The 18,681-nt window shown below is 36.9% G+C and overlaps 1 protein-coding gene across 8 annotated transcripts; it reads right to left on the reverse strand.

Annotated features, from left to right (window-relative positions):
• Window positions 1-569: 569 nt before the first annotated feature.
• On the reverse strand, window positions 570-18,386 carry dtnbp1a (dystrobrevin binding protein 1a). Of its 8 annotated transcripts, none has more exons than XM_016283466.1 (11): window positions 17,970-18,386; window positions 17,259-17,312; window positions 16,533-16,580; window positions 16,292-16,352; window positions 16,069-16,201; window positions 12,019-12,151; window positions 11,309-11,331; window positions 3,114-3,269; window positions 2,660-2,686; window positions 2,366-2,509; window positions 570-1,295 (listed from the first exon to the last, which is right to left on the reverse strand). In XM_016283466.1, exons 1-11 carry the CDS (start codon window positions 18,023-18,025, stop codon window positions 1,003-1,005), a joined length of 1,128 nt encoding a protein of 375 aa, XP_016138952.1. In that variant the 5' UTR covers window positions 18,026-18,386; the 3' UTR covers window positions 570-1,002. The 8 variants fall into 8 exon arrangements, with proteins under 8 accessions (XP_016138952.1, XP_016138951.1, XP_016138950.1 ...); XM_016283465.1 differs by having other exon boundaries at window positions 570-1,292; window positions 16,533-16,583; XM_016283464.1 differs by having other exon boundaries at window positions 16,533-16,583.
• Between the last annotated feature and the right edge of the window lie 295 nt (window positions 18,387-18,681).

The raw sequence follows: 18,681 nt of genomic DNA on the forward strand, positions 1-18,681 counted from the left end.
TTCAGGAAGCATGCATTAGCATTAAAAATGCAATAATCACATTAAAAAGTGATAGTACTTTTACAGTGCTACGAATTTTTTTTTTTTGTATATTCTGTTCTTTTGATCGTTCTATTGATCAAAAAAAATCTTTAATGTTTCTGCAAAAAGCAGCATAACTGTTTTCAAAACTAAGAAATATTCCTTGAGCACCAAAATTTTTTATTTTTAATAGTAATAATTTATCACAGTATAACAGTTATACTGTATTGTGGAACTTTTCAATCATCCCTTGTTCTTGAAGTAATTTCTTATCAAAACACGTACAGTCAGACTTTACTCTTCCTTTTAAACCTTCAATCTCATTGTCTTCATTTCACTGCAGTTACTATGATAACTCCGTATTTTTCCCAGAGGTAACAAGGTTTGAGAGCAACAGCTTGCTGTACGGGGAGCCTGTAAATTCTGTGACCACAGATGGTCCAAATGTTCCCAGCTATTTTTATATCAGAGACTCTCTGTGAAATTGTTGGTGGAAGATATTTGCCTATGATATGAAATATCAGTCCAGACTGTCTTTGAGACCCGTCTTATTTCAAGGTATATTGATTTTATTTCAGAGTCTTTCAATCTGCTCAATAACGTCATATACAAAAATGAGCTCCGCATTACAAATTCATGCAACATACATCAGTGATATTAGCAGGAACACTGTAAAATGTTTATTATATAATTCTGATGCAATAGGTAATATGAAGAATTGTATCATACATTGAGTTGATTTTTTATATTGGGAAAGAATAAAACTAAAATCACAGTGCTAACAGTCTGAATGAGCTGTTCTCTAGGCTGAGCACAAACAGTGTTCTATAAGGCTCCAAAATACTCATCTCAAAGTGTCGCATTTAGCCATGAAGAAACATCTGGCTGGTCTTCAGCACTCCTTCTGTCTGGGCCTTGATGTAAAACAGGTTTTCATTTCCAGAAACCAACTTAAACGAGTGCGTTTGCCATCTGTGGCCACTAGGGGGCCTGTGTGTCGCTGTCGTCTGAGCTTTTGAGTGGCTCTGTTTCTGGGAGGCCCATGAGGGCTGTGTCAGCATGTACTTCTTCCTCATCTGACTGGACCAGTGGAGAGTCTCCGCTGCAGCTTTCCTCACTGGCATCCTCTTCATCCGGACCCTCGGTCACACCGCTGATGGTGTCGGTGCAGGAGGATGAGATGGAGGAGACTGTGTGCGGTAGCTCTGTCTGTGAGGGCACCTTCAGGCTGATCTCTGAGGGGGATGAGCCAGGTTCCAGAGCCGGGCCACCTGCTGAACAGACAGCACAAGATTATAATGTGTCACGCCATCTATTTCAGAATATTAATTAGTCCTGAAGTGCAGTCGCAACCTTGAATACTTACATGCTATGAGAGACAGTAAAAATCTAATGTGTTCACAGTCATTCTACTCATTCCAGCACTCTTTTTAAACATTATAAAAGCTGTTACTTTTGATCAATTTAATGAGTGCTGGAATAAGTAGAATGACTAAACACATTAGACTCTTACTGTGCTAAATTATCTGCGGTATTTAGTGTAATGGCATTAAATATGGTAAAACTTGTTGAGGACAGAGTAAAAATCAGTATTAAATTTATATTGGCAGCTGCAAACAGCTATATTTCCCAGAAATACAGAATATTTTAATAGTTGATCTTAAAAAAATCTCAAAATGAATATCCATTATTCGTAAAATTGTAATGTTGCTACAACAACTGATTTTGGTTTTGATGTTTTATATTTAATTTGGGCAAGCCAGTACAGAACTTTAATATTAGTGTATTCCTAATCATGGATGACATACACATCACATCCTGAGAGGTGAGAAAACTCTTGAATTCTGATCTGGATCTGCAAAAAGTCCTATTTTAAAACATATTTACAAATGTGGTTTGAGTCAGATATGTCCTAAAAGCTGATTGTACTAGTGGGAACAAATCCAAACGCACCCAAAACACATTCAAACTAATTCAGGTTTTATTTTAAAGGGATAGTTCACCTTCAGTTGCTGGTCCCCACTGACTTGCAGTGTATTTTTTCCCATACTATGGAAGTCAATGGGGACCAGCAAATGAAGGTGAACTATCCCTTTAAGAACAGTTTCTTCCCACAAGCCATATCTATTATGAATTTTTTTTTTTTTGCATTTTTACATTATCTTGTCTTTCAGTCAAGTACTGGGCTTTCCAATGCCACAACAAATTCCTTGTGTGTGAGCACACTTTGCCAATAAAACTGATTCTGTTTTTTGCACAGTAGTTATTTTTATGTTGGATCTGTAATAAATGTGAAATAAACAAACAAACATGAAATCAAGTTTCATTAAAAGCAAAGCCCAACCTGTGTCAGGAGGCTGAGCGCTGCTCTCTTCCCCTACAGAGCTGAGGAAGACATCGAGAGCCTCATTATCGGTCACATCCGTGAGATCCATTTGTTCCAGGAGGTCAACATTCACCTCCATTGAGGACATACTGCCTAATGGATCTGCCCCAGAGAAAGAAATAAACCTTTCACTTTGTGAACTCTAACATCAAATCAGCTGATCACTTAAAAACCTACAGAACAGCAGGGTTAGTTCAGGAATACACAAGCAAATTTCACAACACATTACAATGAATAGATTGGCACACGAACGGAGGAGCCTAGGACAAAGAAGATGTCCTGAAAAATGGGGGATGCAGGGGAAAGCATAAAGTACCTCACACATCAGGGCAGCATTAAGGCAGGAGAGAGGAAAGAGAAGACCATCAGTTTAGCATCAACATCCCTGCACAAGCGCTTTAACCTCCCATTTAACATAGTAACAGTATGTTTAAATATTCATGACGGGAAGGACACAGCCTTGAGCAGAACATCATATAGAGTGGCTGTGATTCAAACTATTTTGCTGTTTAAGAAAAACAGAACAATCGCATTATGACTCCTAAAACATTGTTTACTGTCATATATGTTTGCCACTAAACACATACGCCACTACATGAGGAGAGTAAATATGAAAAGAAAAAGGGTTGTTAAGAGCATTACAAATCAATTTCAGACATTTGAACAAGTATGTGCAGAAGTGGTCCTTCTAAAATAAGAAACTGACCTCTCCTGTCTGTGATCTGGAGGTATCCTGTGGAGAGGTACTGCTCCATGTCTTGCTGAAATGCCTCTTCAAAGTACTTCTGCCGCTCCTTTAGCTTGACCTGCTGCGCATGCTCCAACTCCAGCACTTTCTGAGCATGTTCTGCATCGAGCTCCGCTAAAGAGAGACATAAAACACCAAGCAGGTTACAAAATGACAGAGAGAGAGAGAGAGAGAGAGAGAGAGAGAGAGAGAGAGATGGGGGGTGGGGGATGGAAGCCCAAAATTAACTGGAAAGGGGAAAAGGCTAACCCTCAGAGAATCAATGTAGAAACATGCAACATTTGCTTATAGCAATTAAACGGTACTTAATTTAACAATCAAATTATAATGAATGAAAATTATTCAGCCAAAAAAAAACTTCATCAGCCATTACTCCAGTCTTCAATGTCACATGATCCTTCAGAAATCCTTTTAATTTGATCCTCAAGAAACATTTCTTATTATTATCATAATTGAAATTGGTTGTGCTGTTTAATATTTTGTTGGAAACATTTATTTGAAATATAATTTATTTCTAACAATGTAAAAATTGTCCAAACACTTTTTATCAATTTAAAGCATCCTTGCTGAATAAAACTATTAAATTATTTTTCTAATAAAATAAAATATATTACTGACCCCAAACTTTTGAACAGTAGTGTTCTTACATAATATTTGTTTTGTAATTATAACAGCGCTGAAATTTTGCACTCTTGAAAACCCAGTGTTGCAAGAACATACACAAACATGTTTGTTTGTTTTTTAACCTTTTTTTCTAACTTTCTAAAAACACATTTAAATGTAGAATAATAATCTCTGAGTTCTCTCGAATTAAACTGCCCAACTCCACACACACATGTTCCAATATCAATACAATACCAGCTCCAATATCTGCCTGATATGCATTTCCCAAGACACTTTGCAAATATCTAAATCAAGCCTCTGACATCTGAACTTCAAGACAACATTGCATACATTTTCAAACATGCCTTCTACAGCACAACAAAGAACAAGAGCCTACACAAGTGTCTTTCAAGCATGCTAGCTTACCGCAGAATGTGATGCTTTTCTAGTAGTGGAGGCAGAGAACGCAACACTTCTTTTGTGTGAGCGGCACAAGACCATAAGTGATACGAGATGCAGTTACATTCTTTATCTTTCAGAGGAAGTGCATTCTCTTCTCTGAAAAGCAGGAAGTCTGCCTGTGCTATTTGAATGTCACTGTGGTGTTTATGGGTGTGATGTACGCCTAAACAGATATGGTACACACATCCTGCCAAAGCTTATGGTGCCACATCCTAGATGCAACTTTCTAAAATGAAAGGTTAATTTGTCCACCAAAAACCACAGTTTAAGCAAAACTTTCTCTAAAACATTCCAAACACAAAATATTTCAAGTCATGGTCCCCAATCTCCCTGCATTCTGGAGAAAGAAACCTTTAATACATGCAAGCAAGTATGCACATAGCACATGTATAGAGCAGAGCAGACTTTGTCTAGCGTCGTAATCCTCCTGTGTAAGGAATCCTCATTGTGTGAGGAAAAGAAGTCCACCGACGAAGCAGTGAAATGTGCCTCTGCTATTAGGATGTGGTCTTAACCACAGTCCTGCCACACATTCTTTTTAAACAGATGCTGGTTGAACAGTGTTAAATGTAAGTGCTAGGCTGAATGTAAGCATGCTCACTAGGAAACCACTGTTGTCCATTTCAGCCTTGCAAAAAGAGGCTATGTAAAAGAAGTTGATGCAAGCAGATTTAAAATGAACTGAATATGTATGCATTTATTTTCATGACACTAGTTTAGTGATGATATTTGGTTGGCACTCCTCTGATGCCACCTACGCTAATAACCTGCTTCAACCCCTCACACTCGTAAAATCAGTATTTCACAGCAGGGTCATCATTATCCAATCTCTTTACAGCAATAACACTACCTGTTTTAGGTAGCAATCAATGTTTTTTTTTTATTTTAAGCTAATTTAATTTTAATATAAATATTTTAAGTTAATGACAAATCACATGATTCTTTTTCTCATTCAATATTAAGATTTTAGGCTAAATATTTCTAACCATATCATTCAAAAGTTTGGGTCAGTCAGATTTTCCACAAAAATACTAAGTAACTGTTTTCAACACTGATAAAAAGAAGAAAGGTTTCTTAACAGAAAATAGAACAGTTATTTCACAATATTAATGTTTTACTGTATTTCTTACCAAATAAATGCAGATTTGGTGAGCATAAAAGAATTCTTCCAAAAAAAAATCTTAATTATACCAAACTCACGCGGTAGTTTATTTCGAATTACACTTTAATTATTTAATAATTATAGAAGATTACTCAACTTATTTGAAGGGTTCCTACAAGCATGAAATGGATTTATTATTGCCTTTGATATCACAAGTCAGAATAGCTGCTAATGAAAAGTTTGGGACACTTCTTAATACCCTATCAATATATATCAATAGCTATTTTTTCTACTTAATGCATTTGAACTTCAGGTGATTGGCAGACAGCAGAACACAGCAGCCATGAGCTGCCATACTTCCAGGGGTGTCCTACACCATCTGAGCAAGTGCCACTGAGATGAGATGAATGGAAGTGCTAATGAATAGCTTCCTCCTCCTTGAAAGATTCCATGTCCACAAGAACTAAATCATGGATACGGCATGAAAGAACTAAATCTGTGGGGATAAGCTGTGCCTTTCGTCACATTTTCCATTGTGTGCGTGTGACAGCTAATGATAGATGACAGCACGGGATGAGCCCCAGGCTCTCTGATCACACTTGTCACAACCTACATACACGTTCCTCAAAACCTTAAGAACGTTTGTGAGGGCCAATGCACAGAAAACAATGCACAGCTAAAACTTCAACAACACAGTTGATGAATGAACTGCTCACTGTGAATATGGCCAAATTTCACTGATGACAATTTTCATAAAATGTCCATCAGTCTTCTATTAGGAAAATGTAGCACTGCCCATCAAAGATGGTGCATCTTGAAGCTAATCAGTGGAGGATCTGGCAGCGGACGGTAATGCAGGTTCAGCCCTAAGGCCAGACAGGTTAATGACTCATTCTAATGAGCTGACCTGCCTCCACACACAGAACAGAACCCCAGAATCCAGCAACAGGAAGAGGAAACAGAAGAGGAATGTATAAACACTGTCTTCTGGACTGACAGTTCTTTCAACACATGGATGGTTCTATATCAGTCATCTGTCCAACACCCAGTCAATCAGAATGGACAAAGAGCTATAAATAGTCCCTGGTTTGTTTCTAACTGCATTTCTCGAATCAAAAGATTCTAGAAATCTTGTGTTAGAAACACATAGTAATAACAGTTCACACAAACACAAATCAGGAAGTTCAGGAACTACATCCTTTGAAAATACTGTGGGGATGAAATCATTATTTACATGTTAAAGGTATATCTTAAATGGGTCATATGATGCGATTTAAATTTTTCCTTTCTCGTTGGAGTGTTACAAGCTCTTGGTGCATAAAGAAGATCTGTAAAGTTGCAAAGACTAAAGTCTCAAATTCAAAGGGATATTCTTTATAAAAGTTAAGAGTCAGCCACACCTAAAACGGCTCGTTCTAACACACCCCCACATGTCTACGTCACTATGTGGGAAGATTTGCATAATGCCGCCCAAATGTTCACGCAAAGAAAGAAGGCGTAACTTTTATTCTCGCTGTTGTCGCCGCTGCGTGTTTCGTTGTGAAAGCGAAACTACTTTGTTTGTTCTTCCAAAAGAGGACACGACTAGAAATCAGTGGTTAAGTTGTATTTACAACACTGTTCCAGAAAACTTCAACCCAAATATTCAGATGTGTGCAACGCATTTAATGGAGGATGGATGAGGACTGTTTCCTGAACCAGTAGCCTAATGCGTCTGTGGCACAAAGGCTGTTTCTATAAAGTGGGGCAGTTCCAACTTTGCAAGGACAGTCTGGCGCTTCTGACTCACAGCCTGTAAGTATGTTTTTTATATTTAAATAATTTTCCACTGATGATTCAAACGCCAGTTTTGAGCAGTGTAGAGTAGGCCTGTTGTTTCTCCGATCACAAATGCAGACGCGGTTTTATGTTTCCGCAGCGCGATACGCAACGCAACGCGTAAAAAGACAGTATAAGTCATTATAATCCATAATTATTTCCTCACTGGATGCAACAAATGACTCGTTTGTAATGGGTTGTATTGGTTTTGTCTCGTCGAGTGACGTCCGGATCACAAACGAATCGTTCTATTTAACCAGATCTTCTTAATGAACCGGTCCAACCAGTTCACCAAATCGAACTTAATCGTTTGAAATGGTTCGCGTCTCCAGTACGCACTAATCCACAAATTACTTAAATTAATGGGTTTATAAATGTGCCTGACACTCCCTCGGACACAAAATAAACCAATATCCCGAGTTATTCAGTTACTCCTAACAGTACATTGACTGAGCTGCTAAAAGAGAACCGATGATGGGATGTGCACGAGCAGAGCAGCTGGACTGAGTCTTGTCCTGCTGGGAGACAGCATCACAGTATGTTAAGGGGCGTAACATTTCCGTCACAAGCTTGAGGCATTCAGCCAATCACAACGCACTGGATAGCTGGCCAATCAGAGCACACCTCGCTTTTTTAGAACGATGAGCTTTGTAAAAATCGACGTGTTTCAGAAAGGCAGGGGAATAGAGGAGAAACAATAATGTACATTATATGGAAAATAATGTGTTTTTTTCTTCTTTTTTTAAGATACCTCTTAAACCGCATAAACGCATTGCATTACACCAAATACACAACATAATGTTCTTTTTAGCAACGTCATATGACCCCTTTAAGGTTCAACCAGTCACCATCACAACCACCTCCAGATATTAACCAAAAAAACACTATGTTCACAGGAAACGTGGCATCACAGACAAAAACAAAATGCTCCTTTAATTTATATTATAATTCATCAACATCTAGTTATGTTGCTGTGATGACATATAATCCATAAGATTCAATGGGTTAAACTGCCCATAAATAATACAAGTGAGAAAATATGAGAAAACATCAAATAAACATGCTACATGAGGTTAATCCAATGACAGAAGAAATTATAAAGGCACAATCTTTACCATTAACTATAATAATATAATATTAGTTTAGTTGTTTTTTTAATCTTGTCTACTTATTTGACTACTTTCATAGTGAAAACCATACTTGAGTTATTAAAATGTAAAATAGAAAATAAAGATATTTAATTATATTCTTCCTTAAAATTCTGGAACTTCATTTGAATTACCTGGTTTCCAACATTTAACAATTCTCTGTCACATACACATTCAAAAAAATATCTTAGCATCTTGTCCCAACAACAGGATTGATTTTATGCAATTTCAATGTTGAGCACACATTCCATTCAAATATAATGTAATAAAATATTTCTCTTTACTCATTATCTACTCTCTAAACAATGCTTAATCTTTGAGATAACTATGAGATTGAAATGCTTGAGTCACCTAGAGGTTGCAGGTCTACAACTCATCCATTTAAACCCCAATTTACAAGTCAAAATTGAATCCCTTGGCACAATGTCATGAAGGCATACAAGTTAAGCAAACAGCACTGTGGCTCTTTAAAACATCACATTGCAGCAATGCTATAATCCTAACTTAAAGTTAATAACTATAGCAACTCCAACAATCCATGACAAGCAGGTCTTTCAAACAGATTTAGAGCAACATTTCTTAATTTGATGTATCCAAAAGTCTGTTATAAAAGTATAATTCTATGCACTGCACAGGCTTGCATTATGATGGCTGGTAATGAAAAAGCATACAGACACAAAAGCCACTGTAGGTATCCTAATCTGTGCTGAAATTCCATTACTAAAGCCTGCCAAACCCAAAGATGACAAACAATGACTGCAAACCACCAATTCAGATCCCTTGACATACCGCCAGAACTGAGATACATTGGCACATCAAATTAACCTTACAAAAAAAAAAGAGTGCCTGGAAACCTACAGGATTCTCTCATGCTGCTGTCCAGAGTTCCCGACGTGGACATTTTGTATTTCTCCTTGAAGTGTGCGGATGAGCTGAAAGCAGGACCGACAAATCATAGACTGCCGTTAAAGTGAGGCTGAAGAATGGCTAAAGAACATCTTATATTCTGCTGCTGTTTTTACCCCATAAGCAGCTCTTCTATGGCCAGAAATGCCGAGACATTGTCTGCTCAGGGACACAGAGCTAGAGATGCAGCTGGAGTGAGGAGGAAAGCAGGGAACGTACCATTCACAAACTTGTTATAGGGGTGAGGGTCTGTGAAAATCAGTTTCATGTCAAATATTTGCCTTCATCTTATACTTTGTCGATCTTATACTTTATACTACACTCAAATACACTTATGATTAATGCTAAAATTAGAGAACATGAATAATGTCAATATTAGTGTGAATAGTCATTAGTTAGTCAGTGCCATAAAACACTGCAATCTGACAAAGAAGCGCACTCACTACAAAACTCCAGTAAACTATCAATCTAAATGTCTCTTATATGTTAAAGCTGCACTTTACACTGCATATACTATTGCAAAGCATAGCTCCCTTGCTCAGACAGTGAAAAAATTAGGAATTAGGAAAAAGGAATTAATAATAACATAAATAATCTTTTTAAAAACTAAATATATAAATACTGAAGTGTGAGGTGTGAAGTCTTGAAGCACACTGCCCACACAAACAAAGAGCCAATCTACCACCTACGTACCAAAGGAAGTGACATAAACAGTCTTTTGCAGTGACAAAGAGAAGGATGTAAAATAAATGTAAAATAAAAAATATCTTATCCTTATTCTTAACATTTACTTTTTCAACAATTACAAAATCTCTACACTCAGATGACCTGCATTTTCTGAAATAAAAGCATGGATAAGTGAACAATGATGCACATATGCCTAAAGGCAATTTCTGTTTAGGAGCTAAACAGCTATGATTATAAAAGCGATTGTTATTTATACTGGACTGTAGGTATGAACAGATGGAGCAGGCAGCTTCACTTGGAGGTCAGCGTGGAATTAATGGCATCATGAGACCAAATAAAGATAGCAGCGGCCACTCACTCACTAGAGCAGTTTTGCCCTCCCTGAGGTTAATTAGTGTCGCCTGGATAATTACTACACAGTTCTTCTCGATGTTGAGCACTAAACCAGCTTCATGCGGTAAATAAAAATGCTAAAATATTATACAAAATGACCGTGAATTGTGAACTATATATCCCTCAGAAACCTACACTTCTACCAAATAAGAAATCGGTTGACTCTCTGACCCTCCTTCTTTCTACCTTTTGTCAGTGGTCATTGACTCATTTACTGAACTAGTTTCATATACTTCTTGTGCACATATGATCTCTATAATCCTTGAGTCTAAAAACTCTACAAAAAATTATATAGTTATAAATAAATAATTAAAATTATAATATTTTAAAATAAATAATTGTATCATGTACTAAAGATTGGGGTTGTTAAGAAATTTTACATTTGTATAAAAGGCTTTTATGCTCACCAAGTCTGCATTTATTTGATCCAAAATACAGTATAAACACTAATATTGTGAAATATTATTGCAATTTAAAATAACTGTTTTTTAAGCTTGATATATTTTAAAATGTATTTCTTTGATGGCAATCCCAGAAATACATTTCTGAATTTTCTGCAGCCATTAATCCAGTCCTCAGTGTCACATGATCCTTCAGAAATCACTCTAATATTCTGATTTGGTAGTAATGCATTTTATTATTATCAATGTTAACAACAATTGAGTTGTTTGTTTGTATTTATTTATCTATCGATTTATTTTGTGGAATCGGTTTCTTTCTTTTTATTCATTCTTTGATTAATATATAGTTCAAAACAACACCATTTATTTGAAACTGATTTTTTTGGTAACAATGTTAAAGTCTTTACTGTCAATTTTAATGCATCCTTGTTGGAAAGAAGTATTAATTTCTTCATTTTTAATTTCAATAAAAAATTATTGATCTAAAAAAATGATCCGAAAAAAAGAAGAAATTATAAATAAAAGAAGGAAAATGTTATTATGATTGGTAATCACAGATATAATCTATGTATGTTTATTAGTATTAGCTGTGGAGGTTGGCAGGTTGTACTCTTAAAAAATTATCATTCTTACCTTTGAAAGTCTCAAGCTCTTTCCTAGAAAACAAATAAAGCGGGAGTTACATCAATGTATACATATATAGCCAACTACATAGCACACAATCTCACCAGATGTCACATTAAGTCAGCCCCATTTAAAACAGGCCCAGATTCCTGAGATAAAGAAGCTGCACTGACAACTTTTGCATCTGTGTGTTTGTACTAATGAATACCCACATGCAGAAGGAGAGCGGCATTGAGAACTAAGCCCAGCTGCTTTCCAACTCACTGGGCAACGCTAGAGATGTATGATTTAGCTGCAGGCTCAAACAGCGAGAGCACGCAGCATCAAAAGAAACACAGATGCCTGTATGATTACACAATTCACACATATGCTTTCCTTTAGTCTGTATGTTGTTTGTGCTTTTCATAGAGTACAAGGACATGCAGGTGTTTTCCTTGAAGCTTATATCTGTGTGTGGTTATTCACTGCTTCTGTGCAAATCTGTAAAACAAACTGTGCGCAGTTTCACTGTAATGATGAACAATCTAAACAGCAGGTGTCATACTACTTGTTCCGCAGACTCTTATTCAATATAGATGCTAACATGTTTTGATGCTATGTTCTGTTGTTTCATTAAGTAGACGGCTCCTTCGTGTTCTGCAGTTATTGTGACTTAATGGACAAAGGACACATCAAACTGTCTGGGGCTTTATTTAGGAGCAAATAAACACTGTTTTTACCTTTTCTTCTTCTTATAGTTTTCCAGCTGCAGGATCTGAAAGTGCTTGAAGCGCTGATGCTCACATTGAGCACACAAGTCCTCCAGATATAGCAGACGACTCTCCATCTCCTCAAAGTCAGCCTCCAGATGAGCTGTGCAAAAGCATGAAAGATTAATAAGGTTTATACAATATTAAAGAAAACAATATGTACAGTATAAAAATGCCAAAGCCCCTATGAATGAATCCATCCTATCAAACTGGAATATACTAGCTAATGAGTTCTACAGTTCTGATTTAGGATGCAAGGTATAGGCATAGTAATTATCATTCCATTAAGAAAAGTACATTTCCTCTGTACATGCAGTAATGCGCATTACATTTCAGTCTATGAGCACAAATGGCTAAATAGTGAATAATAACTGAAATAAAGGCTAATTGTTTGGTGTCAGTGTGAGTGGCACAGAGGCAGGACTTCATACAGCTACATAACACCACCAAGTGGCAACACTAAAAAGTGCCTTTGATATAAATTCATGAGAATTTACAGTTCTATCTAATTCTAGCACTGAAGCCTCTGAAGGAATGTGACATGCCTTCTTTCATATCTGCTTACATTGGAAGAGAAAGATCACACTTGATCACTTCATGTGTATAAATGAAACAGCAAACCAACTGAACAAGTATGCAAATTCCATTTACATTTGGAAGTTCACTTCTTGCATTTCCTGAATTACACACACAGTACTGTTGTTACAAAAGTTTTTTTTTTAAAGAAAAAAAGAAAATAATGCTTTTAATCAACGTGCATTAAATTGATTAAAAGTGACAGCAAAGACATTTATAATGTAACAAACTATTTCTATTTCCAATAAATGCTGTTCTTTTGAAAAATCTATTCATCAAAGAATCCAGAAAAAAACGCATCAGTTTCACTAACCAGATGCATATTACACAGAAAAATTATTTTGTCCAAAACACTACAAAAGAAAATGCAGCAAAAAGAGCTTATAACAAATGAACGATCAGAGCAACTAGTAGACTTTATCTGGCTATTGTGTAGTCTCAGTCTACACAATACACTTTGTAAGGGAGCCAAGTCTGAAGATTAATGCCTGAAGCCAATAGGTGCGATGTTACAGAATGAACAATCAGCAGATGGAGCTCCACAGGAATCACTCTCATTACCAACCTATATCGCAGTTACACACAGAGTGTGAAGCTTTGTGCTCAGACAAATGCTTTGCAAAGGCAGTCAAGGTGATCTTACTTCTCTACTGTTACAGTAAAAGCTCAATTTAAGGCCAGATGAGAAGTACAATATACAGTGGGGGAAATATTTTATTTGATCCCCTGCTGATTTCGTAAGTTTGCCCACTTACAAAGAAATGAAGGGTCTGTAATTATTATGGTAGGTTTATTTTAACGTATAGAGACAGAATACCATTACCAACCAAATAATCCAGAAAAAACACACTATATAAAGGTTAGAAATTGATTTGCATTTTAGTGAGTGAAATTAGTATTTGATCCCCAAGCAAAACATGACTTAGTACTTGGTGCAGAAACCCTTGTTGGCAAGCACAGAGGTAAGATGTTTTTTGTAGTTGGTCACCAGGTTTGAACACATCTCAGGAGGGATTTTGATCCACTCCTCTGTACAGATCCTCTCTAAATCCTTGAGGTTTCTTGGCTCTTGTTTGGCAACTCGAAGTTTCAGCTCCCTCCACAGATTTTCTATAGGATTGAGGTCTGGAGACTGGCTAGGCCACTCCATGACCTTAATGTGCTTCTTCTTGAGCCACTCCTTTGTTGCCTTGGTGGTATGTTTCGGGTCATTGTCATGCTGGAAGACCCATCCATGACCCATCTTCAGTGTTCTGGCTGAGGGAAGGAGGTTCTTGTCCAAGATTTTACAGTCCTCAATGTGGTGAAGTCGTCCTGTACCCTTAGCAGAAAAATAGCCCCAAAGCATAATGTTTCCACCTCTGTGGTTGACTGTAGGGATGGTGTTCTTGGGCTCATAGTCAGCATTTCTCTCCCTCCAAACACGGCGAGTCGAGTTAATGCATAATTTTGGTCTCATCTGACCACAGCACTTTCTCCCAAGCCTTCTCTGAATCATTTAGATATTCTTTGGCAAACTTTAAACGGGCCTGTACATGTGCCTTCTTGAGCAGTGGGACCTTGTGGGCGCTGCAGGATTTCAGTCCATTGCGGCATAGCGTGTTACCAATGTTTTGCTTGGTGACTGTGGTCCCAACTGCCGTAAGTTCATTAACAAGCTCCTCCCGTCTAGTTTGGGGCTGATCCCTCACCTTTCTCATGATCATCCTTAACCCATTAGGCAAGATCCTGCACGGAGCTCCAGACCGAGGCCAATTGATTGTTGTTTTGTATTACTTCCATTTCTGAATATTCGCACCAACTGTTGTCTCCTTCTCACCAAGCTTCTTGCTGATGGTCTTGTAGCCCATTCCAGCCTTGTGCAGATCTACAATCTTGTCTCTGACATCCTTTGACAGCTCTTTGGTCTTGCCCATGGTGGTGGGAGAGGTTGGAATGGAAGATACAGATTGTGTGGACAGGTGTCTTATATACCTAACAAGCTGACATTAGGAGTAACTTCTTAAAGTGACAGGACTAATCTGTGTTCCACATGGGCACATAACCAATCTGTGGGAGCCAGAATTCTTGCTGGTTGGTAGGGGATCAAATACTTATTTCACTCACTGAAATGCAAATCAATTTCTAACCTTTATATAATATGTTTTTTCTGGATTTTTTTAGGTTGATATTCTGTCTCTATACGTTAAAATAAACCTACCATAAAAATTACAGACCCTTCATTTCTTTGCAAGTGGGCAAACTTACAAAATCAGCAGGGGATCAAATAAATATTTTCCCCACTGTGCAATGATTTCAAAGGTATCCTAAAAGTAGTTTATATTACTATAATTCAAGTTTCCTGAAATAATCATAGCTTTGTATGAGGAACAAATGGAAATTTAGGCCATAATTCACTGCTAATACTCCCCTTCACAGCAGCTCATGTTATATTATTTTCAAATTTGGCAAGAAAAGAGAAATTGTTCCAGCTGGGGATGAAGTTTCAATATATGAAAGTGCATACGAGTTTTAAGAACTACAGCAGAGAGGAAGATTTGTCAATGAATCCAAATTAGCTGTTTAAAACTAGTGTAATAATAATAACCTGCTTCTCTAACAATTTTAACCCTTTCACACATAAGTTTACTCTAGCTGGGCACCCAGCATGAGTTTTCCTAGGCATCCATTATTTTAGAATGCATCATCTTCTTATTTCCATGGCGACGCGTCATGCTTGTTACGTGACACACTGCAGCAACAACAGCTCTGCATGAGTCATTTATTGCATTTATTTCATTTTTATTCAAAATATTCACAAACGTGTTAACTATATTGTGAAATATCTGATATTCCGATTCTCAAATATGTGTAAGTAAACATATTTGGTGGTTTAAAAAGCTTTATAATGATCCTGTTGATCTATAACGGCTGATGGGCGTTGCCAAGTTAGTTCGCGCTGCAATTCAGAGAATCTGAGCTGTCTGATTTACAACACCTAAATGCACCCTCTCACAATGTGTATCTTACATGAATAAAACATGTCGTCAAATTACTGGTATTTTTGAAAGGATCATTATTACCACTTCCATAGACTTCAGACTATATTTTACAAACTATAAATGTATTGTTTTTACTAGTACTTATGTGTGTTTAAATGTCTTAAACCTAAAATAAATATTATGTGGTTAAAAACACTGAATAGTTATGATAATATGGCAAGTGCTGAGCTCAGCGCCAGCCAAAGCGCAAAAGCAGATTTGATTTGAGCAGCTGATCATGTGATGCACTGAATGTTCTAATCACTCCGGTGTGCTCGTATGCTCCAGGGACCAGCCTAAAGTGATAACACCGTTGTGATAGTATGTGTAAAATGGTTACACACAAAACAAAAAATATTGCTATATGAATAACTCAGCATTGATTAAGATTTTTATGTGTGATGATTGTTTGTGAATGTCTCACCAATACGTGAGGTGATAGTCTCCAGGTCCGAGAGGAAAGCAGGGATCTGCTGCAGTTGTTCCTGCAGCTCCGGCACTGCTCCTCGTCTCTTCTCCCAGTGTGCACACAGCATTACAACCTCCCCGTCCACCGTCTGACAGACAGACACAACCACAGGGTTTAGTTACCATAGTTACAGCACCACAGACTACTCAACTGTACAGAGTTAGATATGTGAACTTACTTCCCCGGCATTAGCACACTCTTTAGCCCGTTTATGAAGAGCCACCCAAGTGTCTTCATATCTGGTGACGACAAAGGCCATACATTTCAAAATATGGTTATGAATACATTTATCAACTTCAGGTATTTCTGAAAATATTTCCTTGACTCTTTAAATGGAGTTTAAACTGCATTAACATTTTTGTTGACAACTTAACATCACTGACATTTTTTATATGGTTGTGTAAAGTAAAGTAACTTACCGACTGAGCAACTCGATTCCAGCGGAATATTGCGGAAAGTGTTCATCTCTTCTGACAGAATATATGACAAAATATTCATATAATTGAATATATATATATCAAATAAAATATTATATAAAACATAAAATATGTCAAAGATGAGACATACCATTTTGGTCTTCACATTTTATATACATAGAAAGCATATTAAATGTAAGTAAAGTGTCAAATATTTCATTTTTTTTTTAAATATTTAATGTTAATCAAAGATTTAATATTTCAGAGTAACATATATGCATGTTAAAATTACACAACATACTTATTTTGACCTGTACTTATTAAACTATATAAAAGAAAAAGGGATCAGACAAAATTTGATTATATTTTAATTGATTAAAATTTCTTGCTGACAAATGGGTAAAACTTTGAATGATCATGTTAAAGATTTGTAAAGATTTAAAATCACAATTAATTAGTTTTGGGGGGTTGTGCTGTGATCCTTACATAAAGTATATTAATGTCATCTAATGATTCTTGCTCTAAATATGCCTAAAAATATTTTTTGTTACATTAACTATTGTTAAACTGCATGATATTTTAGTGGCTGTCTTCAGTAAATCATGGTAAAAAGTATATTCATAATTTTTGCTCAGAAAAAAAATGTAAACAGGACACAAAAAAATCTGTAATAAATTGTTTTATTTTATATTATATACATTGAGAAGTTTTAAACTTGTTACAGCTTACCTTTGTTTCTTCTTTACTTTTGTCTCCTTGGATTTGTCACTTAAGGTCTTGATTCTGAAAAGTTTTTTAATATGAGACCGTAAATATCTAAATAATACGCCTAGGAACAAAACTACACTATTGTATAGCTTTGTGATTGGTTACTTATGTTTTGGTTTGTGCGGTTTCTTACTGTTGTCGAAAACCCAGTGTCATTTTGAAACATTTACATTTAACGTTACGTTTCCGCCGTGTTAAAAAGAAAAATGGATTTATATAAGAAACTGTGTCATAAAAACGCAGAAATTCTGTCTCGCCCATCACATGACGGTCAGCTGGAAGTTATTAGTACAATTCCAGATTGCAGTTGTTAGCATGCGGCTAACTTGACAGCACTGAACATCTCGAACGTGTCATTCTTCATCCTATAAAAATACATTATGAAATACACTTTCTTTTTAAACCAACCAGACTTTGTTTTGTCAATATCTAAGACAAAGACAAACTACACTCTTCGCTGTAAGTGAGATTATTAGCAGGCTAATTAGCTAGCATCCACTTCTTTTTGGCTCTTCGCTGAATAAGTGGACACTCTCACGAGGAAGCCAAAACATACGTTGTGTCAATATTGTGTAATACCTGTACAGGTTCTAAATGTCACCTAATTTAGCTATCTCAACACCTTATTAAGACTCTGGAGAGTACGAAAGCAGCCAGGTAGTAAATACATACCCTGATGTAAAGTCCTGCTGCACCGTTTGCAGTCTCTCTCTGAAATTCTCAAACATGTCCTTGAGCTGTTTTAATCCTTCTACACAGGCTTGATGGATGACATTTAGATTAGATCTGTGTTTGCTTACAGTCTTTCACGAGGGCTTCAGTCATCCCTTGTCAGATGACAATGTCCTAATGTCCCGTTGTGGGCTTTGCTCCGTCGGACAATGTCTGCAGGACTTACGTTAGTTGGCTTATTCATGCAACCACTGTTTTACCTTCTCAGTTATCAACAGTGGATTTGGATCACTATATTATAATCACACCCAGTTTGTCTGAAGTTAAAATTGTTATTCTTTCCTCGTTGTCTGTAGGATAGCTGTATTAACGTGAGTCCTTCCTGTACTAGTTAAACACACGCCCTCAAAACGATCCGGGGCCGTGGTTGGATCTAGATCCAACTCCTCCCACCTTTCATATACCTAAACCTACCCGTCTCCACCCCCTGATCCCTAAACCCACCCATCTCCACCCCTAAACCTACCAATCTCCACCCCCTAGATGTGGCTCCAACCACGCCCCCTGGATCTTGTGTTCCGCAGCGAGGGGCTACTGGGACTTAGAGCGAAAGTGACTGAAGGGTTGTTCAGCGATTCTCTAATCTAATTCATTTTGGCGAATCGGTTCATTATACAGTTCGTTTCAATGAACCGGTTAAAAAAATACTGTA

Source organism: Sinocyclocheilus grahami, unplaced genomic scaffold, assembly GCF_001515645.1.
Source record: "Sinocyclocheilus grahami isolate Dianchi unplaced genomic scaffold, SAMN03320097.WGS_v1.1 scaffold175.1, whole genome shotgun sequence".
Taxonomy (NCBI): domain Eukaryota; kingdom Metazoa; phylum Chordata; class Actinopteri; order Cypriniformes; family Cyprinidae; genus Sinocyclocheilus; species Sinocyclocheilus grahami.

Coding starts and splice junctions, on each gene's coding strand:
- dtnbp1a (XM_016283464.1), bottom strand. CDS start 18,025: ATGTTTGAGAATTTCAGAGAGAGACTGCAAACGGTGCAGCAGGACTTT. Junction 16,584..17,258: donor AAAGTAAAGAAGAAACAAAG/GTAAGCTGTAAC, acceptor ATATTCTGTCAG/AAGAGATGAACACTTTCCGC. Junction 12,152..16,068: donor GACTATCACCTCACGTATTG/GTGAGACATTCA, acceptor GCTTTTGCACAG/CTCATCTGGAGGCTGACTTT.